The following is a 13913-nucleotide window of genomic DNA, read 5'->3' on the forward strand; positions in this document are numbered from 1 at the left end:
ACAATAAAACCCTAATGTGTTCATTGTAAATTAAGCAAAACAAAAGTTGTAAAAGTGTCACAGTATTTTTTTCTTTCACAATTTTAATATCTTTGAATTAAGATGTGTCTTACATTTGAAAGCAACTTTTGATTGCTGCTGGTCAGGCAGAATCTGTGACATGGTTGTCACTACTTGTACACATAGAAACTTCAAAACTTGAAGAATGGTTGGGAAGAAAATCCAACAACATTAGTGAATTACTCTTTTAATCTCCAGTAACCAAATGATTTTAAGAAGGTAGTGGATGTGACATGTTCAACAACATTCTCAGAGCAGCTGTCAAAAAGAGGACAGCTCTAAATATATGCAAAGCCAAGCTAAGAGCCCAGCACCAGCAGCTTTTACTTCTTTAATGGCTTGTTTTAAGAAATACTTCATTACCAATACAGTTGATGGCACAAAAGAAAATACCGTGCAGAGAAAAACACCCAGAAACTAGTAACTCAGAAGATTCATATTCTAAATATGAGTGAGTTTGACAGAGATCTAAATAAACAAATTTAATGTGCTCACATTTTTCTTTTAATGAATGTAAAAGGGTGTTATGTGATAAAAATACCTATCTAAGTTTACGTAAGAGCTCTTTTAAATAAGCATAAAGTAAAACATTTTCAGTGGTAAGAAGGCACTTAAGTGATTTTTTCTTAGTGGTACATAAAATAATGGTGTGTCCAACAATCGATGATGTCTTAGATTCAAATATATGCATTAAAATCAAGTGCCAACATTTAGGAACAAATTTTAATACAAATGTTTTAGTAATTTTACCTTTACTGATACAAAAAAAAAAAAGTCCACAAATCTAGGATACAAAATTCTAGGAACATTGTAATAAATGACAATAAAATGCCTTCTAAACTAGTTCCAAAACAGAAGAACGCTATGAAATAACAAAAATGCCTACTGTCTGCAAGTATCATACAATGCAACCCTAAAACTGAACAAACAATGAATGTGTTAACCTAAGTCATTCAACAGCCCAAATTCCTACCAGAATGTGCTGATCAAGTATTTTTCTTCATAACAGTAATGCCAGGAATCAATTTCTATTTTCAGTGAAAAGAACCAGAAAAGAACAAGACATAGATGTATAATACGGAAGGAAACACATGAGAAAAACACAGGGAAGGAAGAATGTAGAAGGAAATTCAAGTTCACCAAAATTCAACAGAAAACAGGATCACAAATAAGACAAGACTCAAGTTCAAGTAAGTGGCTCACAAAAAAAAAAAAAAAAAATCCTTTTTGTGTGTAATTAAACCATCTGGCTTCATGATTCACTCTAGTCTTAAAATAACAAAAATCCTTCATATGCAATCCCTTCATTCACAAAAACTGTCTTTCTTCATCTAAAAATGAAAGGATACATAGGTGATTTATAAGGTCCTAAACATTCTAGGGTTCTAAATAAGAGATATCTATGTATAAGGAGAGATCCAAACATACCTGAACAGCAAAAGGTGGCAGTTTCAGATTATATTACAGTTTTTTTTTAAAGTAAATTCTGCCCCCAATGTGTGGCTTCAACTTATGACCCCAAGACCAATGCTCCACACACTGAGCTGTCCAGGCACCCTTGACTATATCACAGTTTAAACAGACAGAAAGGAGTCTCTTATTTAAAATGGTGCAAATTTAAAATAAAATTCAATGAATATTGTTTATGTCACACGGTATTAGTAGATTTGAAGAATTAAAATCATCTTCCACTTCAATCATTTACTGACTTTATAGTATAGTTTGGATAAGGGCTGCCTCTTTTTGTAAAACTGATGGAAATATAAGCTTTATAAACAAACTTCGTTCATTTTTATGTAATTACATATTTAGATAATTACATATAAGACACGTGAACAAACTTTTTAAAGGAGGCTTCATGCCCAAGGCTTGAAATCATGACTGAGAGATCAAGAGTTGCATGCTCTAATGACTGAGCCAAGCAGGCTGCCCCACAATAAGGGATTTGAGAAAAAGAAAATGGCATAGACTCTGGAGTGATACTACCTAAGTATGAACTAGCATTAGTGAGCTTTAATTGAGACAAGTGTATCTTCCCCACGTGCACCATAAGAATACCGGTATTTATCTCACAGGGTGCATGGAGAATTAAATAATTCTTATAAAGTGCTTAGAACAATATATGGCACATAACAAGCACACAACAAATATTTACTATCATCCTCTTTTAACTGACCCTACTAAATTAAAATCTACAAGGGACTTATGGGACACCAACAATGGAAAAGTCCATGGGAAAAAAAAGCTACTTCTATCACTATTTTCACCTTGTTAGCAAAAGGCATTTGTGAGGAGCGTAGGTTGACAGGGTTAACAGGACGCATGCTAGTTCATCCGCGTGCATTAACGAAAAGGATGCAGTACGTGTTAAGAGTTGCACAACCTCTGGTTCAGGTGCATTCATCTCTACACTTACCCCAGACTCCGCCACCTCTTCTTCCTGTAAGCAAGAGCCACAAACATTGACGCATGGGTTTGAATAGGAAAGCACAGAAAAAAGACAACAGTTGAGAGTCAGAGAAACTATGGAGACAGAATAGAACAGAAAAATTTTACTAAGAAAAAATGGCAGCTTAACAGTAAAATGACTTTAATGGAATGCAGAGGGGGTAAAATGAATTAGGATGTGTACCGGAAGCCAACAAACCCACAATATTCTTTAAAATATGCTGTAAGGCTAATTATATTTCTAATATCTAATTCACACCATAGGCTTAGTTAATAAGCAACTTAAGAAAAAAAATACTTATTATAAATTTTGAATTTAGAGTTTTTAAGGGGCGTAAACCTTAAATTAAGGAAGAGAATTTTTGAACATTTTTTTGAAAGGATTTTTGAGCACTCCTTTCAGTGACAAGATGAAGTTACAAGGAACATAAAGATTTATAATGTCATTTCTCAGGGCAGAAATTTCTCCAACAATGTACTTTAAAAGAAATTTTGACCAAATCGTCAAGTTAAAATTTAAGTAAAAGTATAACATCAGAATAGGATACTGCATATCCTTATACTACAAATGGACTGAATAAAGACTGCTTTTTATTTTATTTTTTGCCCCTTGCCAGAGTCCATGTGCTGCAGGTGGCCCAAGACTCTGCTTTTCTATCAGCAAACTGTTTTCTGTCAGATTACTGTTAGAATGAAAGAGGTTACTTTTTCCACACTATATAATATACACCACAAAAATGGATAACTACTTGCTTAAAGAAAAAGTACATTTAAGTGAAAGAGGTTACTTTTTCCACACTATATAATATACACCACAAAAATGGATAACTACTTGCTTAAAGAAAAAGTACATTTAAGTACTGGTTAAAAAAGAAAACTGATTCAGGAAAAGTTCAGTCCAATTCAATTTGTCCAATCTAATTATGAATGTTTTATTTTCCCCTATCTTGTAGTCTACTTAGCCCAGGTCATGCCCCAGAAAATGGCCAAGTTTATTAAATTCCTCCTTAGGTATTTCCTCCTTTGTTCATTTTTGAAGCATAGCTGGTACTTAGTATGTTATTTACTGGTCTGTAGGGGCACAAATCCATTGTTTTTGGGAAGGAGTGCTAACATATATGAGAAAATGGAGGTCCACGTAAGACAACAGGCAGTAGTGGGGCCACTGTACAGAAACAAGCAACAAAGGCAAAAACTTAAAAAACAAACAAACAAACAACAAACCTTCCTCCAGGTTTGCTTTGGTCCCTGGTTCTTACTGTTTTCTGCTTCCATACTACTGAGCAACAACATGTCTCCTTACATGTTGGATTCCTAAGGGCGGAGCGGGATGGGTAGCGAAGAGTGACCGCCCCCTTCGTCTGTTCTCTGAGGATCTCTACACTAGAGCCAACTATCAAATCAACTACTTACAAAAACAAAGACTCCTGAACAGTAATCTAAGTAAAACAGAAGAAAACACCTATACTGACACATACTGATACTGTTTGATTACAAAAATTCCACCTTTGATTTTTAAAGAAACAAGTGTTTTTGTTTCCTTACTGGACTGTATTTTTTTTTTAGCCAGAGGAACCGTGCCTATCTTTGTGCCTATTTCATTTTTAAAAGCCTTATACACTGAAGTTATACACATAGGCCTGGAAGAAAGTAAGTCCCCTAAATTAGAACCCTAGTATCTATTTACCCTGAAAATTTTAGAAATTACTGAGAAGGGTTTGACAACACACTTTCTCTAAGTTTTACTGAGTTTGAGAAAGTCTCTGTTATTACATTAAAACTGAATTTTAAAAAGCATTCATTCTTAGAAGATCAGGTTAATATGGAATACAAATAACATTTTCCATTTTTATTAATGATAGAACATGCTTACATTTGCACTTTCTAAATTCTGCTAAAGAACTTTCATACAAATAAACAGTAGTACTATGGCTTGAGAAAACTAATATATTTTAAAAAAATAAAGTATGATTTTAATAGAAATAGAACTTTAAAAACATTTAGTAAAAATAAAAGGCATGTGCAGACTAATATTTAAGTCAGTTATTTAACATAACAAGATAGAATTATCCACGTACTCCAAAAAGTAATACAGAACCAGGGCTCAAATCTCAGCAAGTTACATAATTCTGGGCATATTACCTAAATGCTCTGAGCGTCCCTTTTTCACAGGTACAAAGAAACCCATACCACCTACCTTTAAAGAGTTGCTATGGTAAATGATTACTGGAGACTGACATACAGTGCACAGCAAATGGGAGATGGCTAATAAATGATAAATATTATTACTGTATCACTTGATGCCACTGTAACACTTCTACAGACTTCAATGCCATACCTCTGTCGAAACATCATAGCTGGGTCCATGTTAGCAGAAGTCATTCGAACAACTTGACGGATTTCCTTGGCAATCATTCTTAGCTTCTCAAAATTCACTAAACCATCTACTTTGGAGTCATTCCCTACGGAATAAAACCAACTTTTTCATTTTCAAAATTAAAATGCCCATATGAAGGTAGGAAAAGTCAAGTTATTCTGGGGGCACAAATCAGAACCGTCTTTATGAAACTGCCACTTCTGTTTTGAACCGATAAAAGCATATATGGTTCAACTATGCTCCCAGAGAATGAGCTAACTAGGAGGAATTCTATTCCTATGGAAGTGATTACAAGTACTGGAAGTTGATAAGCTACATAGCTTCTAAACCAATTTCACGATGTTAAAGGCACATCTATAAAATGTGTGGCTCCTGAAATCTTACTGTCTAGATGCTCAGCCCACTCTATCAGGTACCTGTATCTGCTCTTTAGGACAGGAGGGTATAGCACTTGAAAACTTAGGCTTTAGCCAGAGGTCACAAAGAGTGACCTATGGGCTTAATTAACCCAGTAAGTTTTCTTTGGTTTAAAATCTTTTAAGGGGTGCCTAGCTGGCTCAGTCAGTTATGTGTCTCACTTTGAATAAATTCAGAAACATTATAAAATCTCCCAAAGTTTGAAAACTGAACAATACCTTTTGAAATAATGCATAGGTCAGACAAAATCAAGAAAAAAAATAAAAATAAAATACTTTAAAAAAAGTGTTAAATGAATTGTCAACATTTAACAAATGGAATATATCCCATGAAAACCTCTGACTGCTTTTAAAAAGGGAGGGTTCTAGTGGGGGATTAATTAAGAGTAGATCTGTTTTCCCAAATGGCAATTATTAGTTAAATTAAGGTGACTGGCTCATAGAGTAAACACTTTCTGGTCTGCCATTCATCTTTTCTTTCCGAAATCTGCATTTACATTTGTGCTAGCTCTTAAGTTCCATAACTTTTATTTGTTCTAATCAGTAGGGCTCTGAGGAAAAATTCACCCAACTTTCAAAATGATCTACTTTTCTTTGAGGAGGATAGCTAGGAGATCAGACAGCCCATTTGATGGCTTACCAAGTTCAGACTACAAGGTAAAAACTGTATGTTTAAAAGGCAATGTGATGGTCTATAGTAGTGTTTCTTTTTCACACCTGTCTTTTATAGTTTCTGTGACCCCATTTATCTACTCTGGTAGCCTGTGAGATGCCTCTGTGGAACTCTAAGTTCCTAATGGCAAGTCTGAGAACCTAATGCGTCTGAAACATAGAGTGGGGTCTGCTTTCTCATGGTAAAGAGCATCTATACAATAAACATATGAGTTGTTCAGGGTCTCAACATGTGAGCTAGTAACAAAATAATCAACAAAAATACTTCCAAGTCACTAGGGGCACCTGGGTGGCTCAGCTGGTGGAGCGTCTGACTTCGGCTGAAGTCATGATCTCACTGTTCGTGGGTTCGAGCCCCGCATGGGGCTCTGCACTGAAAGCTCAGAGCCTAGAGCCTGTTTCGGATTCTGTGTCTCCCTCTCTCTCTGCCCCTACCTCACTCATGCTGTCTCAAAAATAAATAAACATTAAAAAAAAAACAAAAACAAAAACTTCCAAGTCACATAAACATGTCTTGAGGGAACAAGTCAGAAAAATATATTTGAAGCCTATCAGAGTATTTCCTTATGAAAAAGGAGTGATAGAGAGGAAGCATTAAGACTAATTAGAACAACCCTCCTGCTGAGAATAATTAGAAAATTTGAGCAAAAATAGAAAAAATAAGTATTTTAAGGCAATAAAAAGCTATCAAGGAAGTGAAGATTTGGAAGAAGAATGAAAGATCTGGGAAAGGTTTACCATTTCCCAGTGCCTGACCCTAGAGGCATCTACTGATTCAGAAAAGGGGATGATGAGCTTAAAAAACTAAGCAGTGACACCCTGACTTCTTAGGTTAGAGGAAAACACCTTAGGTCCTGGTAAACCTCCAGTGCTTTGGGTTGGGATCCTGAAGGGCTATCCTGGGACTACGATGAACTAGTTGTGACCAAGATAAAAGTTTAGTGTTAAAATATCTTAAAAATGTAAAAATGGATTAAGGTGATCTTGGACTGCTAGCTTACCTAGCTGCCTGGCAAAAGCAAGTTTTATTTCTTTCTGGAGGAATGGAACATCATCTGAAACCTCAAATCATTTCTGTAATCTTTTATACACAACATCCATTTGATCAGAAGTAACTAGAAACGTCAGGAGAAGAGATGACAAATGAAAACAGGAGACAAAGACAACAGAAAAGGACCCACAAAGGATGGAGTTATTAGACAAAGACTTTAAGCTGGATATGTGCAAAGATGTAGAAAAAAAACACTAAGAACTTTAGGAGAGAACACAGAGATAAAAAAATATAAGTTGTAAACCTGACAAAACACAATAACTGGCTAGGAACTCACTGATATATTTAAGAGTAAATTACACATAGTTCAAGAACTGATAAACTGGACAGTAAGTTGGAAGAAAATATCCAGAATGAAGCATGGTTAGACAAAAAGATGAGAAATGGAGAAAAGAGGGTATGAGACAATAGAGGCAGTCATCATGTCTAAGACAGGCGAAATCAAAATCCCTAAAATAGAGGTCAGAAGAGGGTAGGTAAGAAATCTGAAGACAAAATGAATGAGAATTTTTCCAAAACTGATGAAAAATACCAAAACATAGGTTTCAAGGTATCTTATAAACAAATCAGGACTAAAACAAGCAAATGCCACACCTAGCTACATCATACCAAAACTACAGGGGAAAAAAAAAAAAAGAGAGACCAAGAGAAGAGACAATTACAAAGCAGCTATTGGAAGAAGGGCGGAATATAATCACAGGAACAGCAAATAAGACTGACAAATGACTTCTCAGTATCAACAATAAAAGCCAGGACACAATGAAATGGTCTTTTAAAATGTTTAGACCACTGCGAACCAAAATTATGCCTTAAAAATGAATATGAAGTATAGATATTTTTAGATAAATGAAATTAGGATATTTCATCACCAGCAGACTTGTACTTAAATAAACAATAAATAGTATTCTATAGGAAGAAAAAAAAACCCAACCACATGGAAGCTTTGAAAACAGAGGAATAAAAACAGTAACATCATCTAGAAAAAGATAAATACTGACTTCTCTAAATGATAAGATCACATAGAAGTTAAAGGCATGACAAGCGCATATAAACTGGTAGGTGAGTAAATGGAATTCAAGTACTCTAAATTCCTTGCACTGACCAATACACAGAAAAGTACTAATGAATATTAACCTAATTAATATCAACTAATTAAGTATGAATATAATGCCTAGGGTAACACTAGAAAAATAGTAAAACAGTGTATAGTTAGCCAGTTACCAGACTAGAATACCATATACAAAAATTAATTCAGGGAGACTGGAAGTGAAACATGCTAAAAGATCCATATGCTAGTCTTTTAAAACGAAGAACGTGCTGTGTATTAAAAGATAACCTTAAGAGATTCAAAAGGCAAATAGTATTACACCCAGGATTTATAAGAAATTCTTAAAAATGCATTAAATAAGCAACAACCTAATAAACGAATGAATTTACCAGGTGTTGGTGAGGAACACTAACTCTAGCACCACTGCCAGTGTTGCACTTTTGCTAGACAATGCCAAACTGTTTTCTAAAGTTGATTATATGAATATCACATCCATAATAAAATCCACTATGAACAATATTAATATTCAAAGCAGCATTATCCGTAATAGGTGAACAGTGGAAAACTATGAAATGCTCATCAGGAGAATGGATAAATCCACTGTATTGCATTCAGGTAATGGAATACTAGTTGTGAAAATGAAATACAGCTACACTCAAAAAACATGGGAAAATCCCATAAATCTAATATTGACTAAAATAAGCCAGAAACCAAACCAAACCAAAATGCAAGAAAACAAATATACTATGTGATTCCATTTATATAAAGTTCAGCAACAGATAAAACTAAACCACAGTATTAGAAGTCAGGACAGTCATTGCTTTTGAGGAAGAGAATGAGGACAGTTATTAGAGAGGGGCATCAATAGGGCTCCTGCAAGGCTAGCAACATTTTATTTTTGACCTGTGAGTTGATTACATGGGAGTTTGCTCTGTTGTAATTCATTTAGTTATTCTCTTGTTATGGTCACTTTACTATATTGAATGTGTTGAATAATTCAATTAAAAAAAGTTTGGAAGGAAAATTATTAGTGAACAAAATAAAAAATATGAACAAACAATCTGATGTGGGTGTAAGTCAAATTTAAGTTTGAATGCAGACGGAAAACACTTAAATTTGTTTTTGTCAATAATGTGGGTTTTGATTTCCAAAATTTGCTACATTTAATTAGGTAAAGCTTTTGTGATATAAAAGGCTGAAAAATATAATACATCACAATTCTGTGGAATTTGCTGAAGCTAAACACACTAATTTTCAAGTAACTTTTAAATACCTTCATGTAGAAATGTCATATCTTTCTTGACAACAGGGAAGAGTGGAATAATTGGAGGCTGCATGCTTTGACTACTAAGAATATTTCTATATTTTGCCATGTTTCTAGATGGATCAAAAAGGTCTTGTAGATCCTGGAGGTGTTTCTCATACTTGCTTGGTAATTTTTCCCAAGTACCTCTGAGTCGTGCTACAGATGCCAGGTTCAAGCCACTGCCAAAGATGAGAATAAAAACATTAATAAGGGACTTGGATAAGGGAGAAGACTCAGGGCAGTAAAGCGTATACAACAAATTTCTCTAATAAAGATAAAATAAATAGGGACATATTTCTAATGTGTTGAAATGAAGAGACCAAAACCATGGGAAAAAAAATAATAAAAGGGCTCTCTGATGTTACAATCAGGAAAATTTATACCAGAAGAACTACATTACTTGCGTATAGTTGTAGACTGTAGCCTTTATTTTACAGCTTGCATGTATTGAGACAAACATAGTATTTCCATAAAATAGACACTTAAATATAAAAAAAAAACCTTCAAATATCACAAAGTTTTCTTTGCTTTATTTAGAAAATAACTTTATGAAGACACTGTCTATTGTGAAAGTGGTTTAAGTAATGCTGGACACAATTGCTATAATAACTGAGGCAAGTTCTAGAGCTGAGGCAGCCTTCTTTCCAAGGTTTTGTTCTCTCCTGTCCCTGATTCAAATACTTCCCTATCTCTAGGTTCTAATCCTGTCCCCCAAGGCGTCCACATATTCAATGTCTTCTTCTGACAGGATTTTAAGCTCAGATAGCCCTCCTTTGAAAAACATGCCCATTCGCTCCTCTCTATCCCTTTATGTCTATACTACCATCAGGCAGGTAGGCTGCCACATGAATCGTGCATATATAATGCTTCAATTTTCTAACCAGTTAACCCCTCTTTTATTCCCAGGCACCTGACTTTTACGCACACCACTGTACTTAAAATGTTTTCTTGACTTCTGATTTTAAGTTTCGGAGTTAAGATATCTTTGTTCCCTTTGCCTCTCAGAAATCATCCCAAGAAACTCTATGGATCAATAACAGAAATGCAAATTTCATCTTCACAGAAACTAAGATATCTGTAACTCCTAAGCACATTAAAAGGTTGCCAATAAACAGTTAAGATTAAACAGGAGAATGCCAAATGCTGAAAAAGAATGGGCATGGTTAAAGATCTCAATGCAAGCTGGTGAAGTTCTCCGAAGTGGCTACCTCACCCTAAAGGCAAGAACAGCAAATATCCTATTGGAGACAACACAACAGAATCCATAGGATGACAGAATTAGGTGGGGGCTTGACTGTGATCTTTACCAGGGAATGCCAGGTTAAGTACACAGAGTGAGATAATATCTTCATGACACAATACCTTAATACCTTTAACAGTGAGACAGGACAGAAGGTAGAAATTCTGAGCGGTAAGCAGCCCCAAAGCTGCCCATCTCCACATAGTAGAAGGAAGGAAGGAAGGAAGGAAGGAAGGAAGGAAGGAAGGAAGGGGGGAAGGGAGGAAGGGAGGAAGGGAGGGAGGGAGGGTAAAAACAATTCACATTCAAGCTCAATTCCTGCTAGCCTGAAATAATGCCCTGGATCCTCTCCCACATGAACCTCCTGCAAATAGTTGGTAGAGGAAAACTAACAAAGAACACAAGTAAGAAAAATGTTGCCACCAATCAAATAAAAATCAATGACCTAGCCATGATTTCAAATGAATAAAGTAAACAGCTTAATGGAGTGATATAAAGAGCTTAGAGAAAATATGGTAAGAGAAGTTGATAAAAAAAACAAAACAAAACAAAAAACTAGTCGAGTTCAGAAAAGAAATGAAAGAAATATAAAAACCAACACAGAAATGAAGGCCATATTGGAACGTACTAAAGAAAAAAAAAAAGACCGTGCACAAGTTGTGTTAAGGATCAACAACAGCAATCAGTGGAAGCAATCAGCAATCAATGGAAATTCTATTTCTCTAGAGAGAAAATAATGGATATGTAAGAGAATGGAGATCTAAAATGTGCAATAACTGCTATGTTTGGAAGAAGGAAACAAAAATAATGGAACTGAAAAAATATTCAAAGGTATAACCTGAGAAAACTACAGAAACAAATCAGGCACTACAGACTGAACAGGCACCACAGTCCCAGAGAACCAGATACAGAACTAAAAGAGAGGTAGAAACACAGATGTAAAGGTAAAGGACATCAGAGACAAGGACAGAACATGGGGAGAAATCTCAGAGATTTGAACAGCTACATAAAATGCTAGTTATGAAGCTATTGTCTATGACATTACCAGGAAATAACATGTGAGACAAGAATTTTAAAGCCACAATGTGATGGACATTCAAAGACAACAGGAAGACACTTCGAATATATTCAGCAAATAGAATTTCTACAAGACCTTTATAAAATGACTAGAAAGCAAACTTCAACCAAGATTTGATTACAGAGAGTGATGTCTGCATCATGACAGCATAAGCTATCCCTTGTTTTACCCCTCCAACCAAACAACAAAAGTCTAGCATCTACTCATGAATAACACTGCGTGTGTGGAACCCGGCATCATTCGCCAAGGGGGCTCGGGAAAGCCTTGTTTACAAGTGTATTGGTAAGAGACCGTCTTTAGTACTGTTTGTAGAACCTATAGGAGGTTACGAAGTGGTTTGTGCCCCCCTTGCCTGTAGTCTGGGAGTGCCTGCAGAACAAGAACTCAGTCACCTAAAGAAGAGAGAGAGACTTTGTGGAAGTCCAGGTTTCCAGAAGAGAAGTTCCAGTCCTCAGTTGGAGTAAAACAAAATAAAAAAACAAAAAGGTTTGGATGCATTCAAGTAGGTAAAGAGAAGAGCTTGATTTTGCTGGCATCATCTCTTCTCCAAAGCAGCACAGTTGAAAGGTAACTAGATAGCTGGTGATTTTTCCCAGAGGAGAGAGGGAGAGCTGGTGAGTACATGCCTGGTTTCCCTAATTGTGTAGGATGCTGTCAAAGACACTCATTTTATTCTTGGAAGATCCAGACCCAGAACATCCATTAAAGTGGGAGCTCCATGACTAGGGGAAGGGAGCAGATCTGGAGAGCAGCATTTAAGATTCCTGGATAATTTGTAAATGAACACAGGATCTAAGAAGGCAAACTGTTGACATTAAAAACATAAAAGTTGGGGAGTAAAAGGGTTTTGTATATGATTGAAGTTAGTATCAGCATGAAATAAATTGTTATGTTTCATGTAGATCTCATGGTAACCAAAAAGCAAACACCTATAATATAGACTCATGGAAAGACAAAGAAAAGGATATTAGAGCATATCAGCACAGAAGATCATGAATTCACAAAAGAACACAGCAAGGGAGTAAAAAGAAAGACAAAACAGCGAGAAAATAATAAAATGGCAGTAGTAAAAGCCCACGTGTATCAGTAATCATTCTAAGTGTAAATGGACTTTGTATCTTTTTCAATTTCCTTCATAAGCTTTCTACAGTTTTCAGCATACAGATCTTTCACATCTTTGGTTAGGTTTATTACTAGGTGTTTTATGATTCTTGGCACAACTGTGAATGGGACCAGTTTGTCTTTCTGTTGCTTCATTATTAGCGTATAAGAATGCACCTGATTTCTGTACATTAATTTTGTACCCTGCGACTTTGCTGAATTCATTATCAGTTGTAGCAGACTTTTGGTGGAATCTATTGGGTTTTCCATGTATAGTATCATGTCATATGCAAAAAGTGAAAGGTTGACTTCATCTTTGCCAATTTTGATGCCTTTGATTTCCTTTTGTTGTCTGCTTGCTGATGCGAGAACTTCCAACACTATGTTAAACAAGAGCGGTGAGAGTACACATCCCTGTCATGTTCCTGATCTCAGGGGGAAAGCTCTCGGTTTTTCCCCATTGAGGATGATATTATCTGTGGGCTTTTCATAAATGGCTTTTATGATGCTTAAGTATGTTCCTTCTGTTCCGACTTTCTCGAGGGTTTTTATTAAGAAAGGGTGCTGAATATTGTCAAATGCTTTTTCTGTATTGGTTGACAGGATCCTATGGTTCTTTTCTTTTATTAACGTGATGTATCACACTGATTGGTTCGTGAATGCTGAACCAGCCCTGCATCTCAGGAATGGATCCCACTGGATCATGGTGAATAATTCTTTTTATATGCTGTTGAATTCGATTTGCTAGTATCTTATTGAGAATTTGTGCATCCATATTCATCGGGGATATTGGCCTGTAGTTCTCTTTTTTTGCTGGGTCTCTGTCTGGTTTGGGAACCAAAGTATTGCTGGCTTCATAGATTGAGTCTGGAAGTTTGCCTTCCGTTTCTATTTTTTGGAACAGCTTGGGAAGGATAGGTATTATCTCTGCTCTAAATGTCTGGTAGAATTCCCCTGGGAAGCCATCTGGTCCTAGACTCTTATCTGTTGGGAGATATTTGATAACTGATTCAATTTCTTCACTGGTTATGGGTCTGTTCAAATTTTCTATTTCTTCCTGTTTGAGTTTTGGAAGTGTGTGGAATTTGTCCATTTCTTCCAGGTTGTCCAGTTTGT

General features: G+C 35.7%; 1 protein-coding gene across 8 annotated transcripts in view; it reads right to left on the bottom strand.

The window, feature by feature from the left end:
* Positions 1-13913, bottom strand: part of RAPGEF6 (Rap guanine nucleotide exchange factor 6) — a 192166-nt gene that overhangs the window by 20529 nt on the left and 157724 nt on the right. For 6 of the 8 annotated variants that reach the window (XM_047873242.1, XM_047873224.1, XM_047873282.1 and 3 more), the window contains 3 exons: positions 9346-9557; positions 4847-4970; positions 2477-2500 (listed from right to left, as the gene is read on the bottom strand). In XM_047873242.1, the coding sequence (XP_047729198.1) occupies positions 2477-2500; positions 4847-4970; positions 9346-9557 (360 nt within the window). The remainder of the gene's footprint in view (positions 1-2476; positions 2501-4846; positions 4971-9345; positions 9558-13913) is intronic. The other 2 variants (XM_047873234.1, XM_047873264.1) reach the window with 1 other exon arrangement.

This window comes from Prionailurus viverrinus, chromosome A1 (genome assembly GCF_022837055.1).
Source record: "Prionailurus viverrinus isolate Anna chromosome A1, UM_Priviv_1.0, whole genome shotgun sequence".
In the NCBI taxonomy this organism is placed as follows: Eukaryota; Metazoa; Chordata; class Mammalia; order Carnivora; family Felidae; genus Prionailurus; species Prionailurus viverrinus.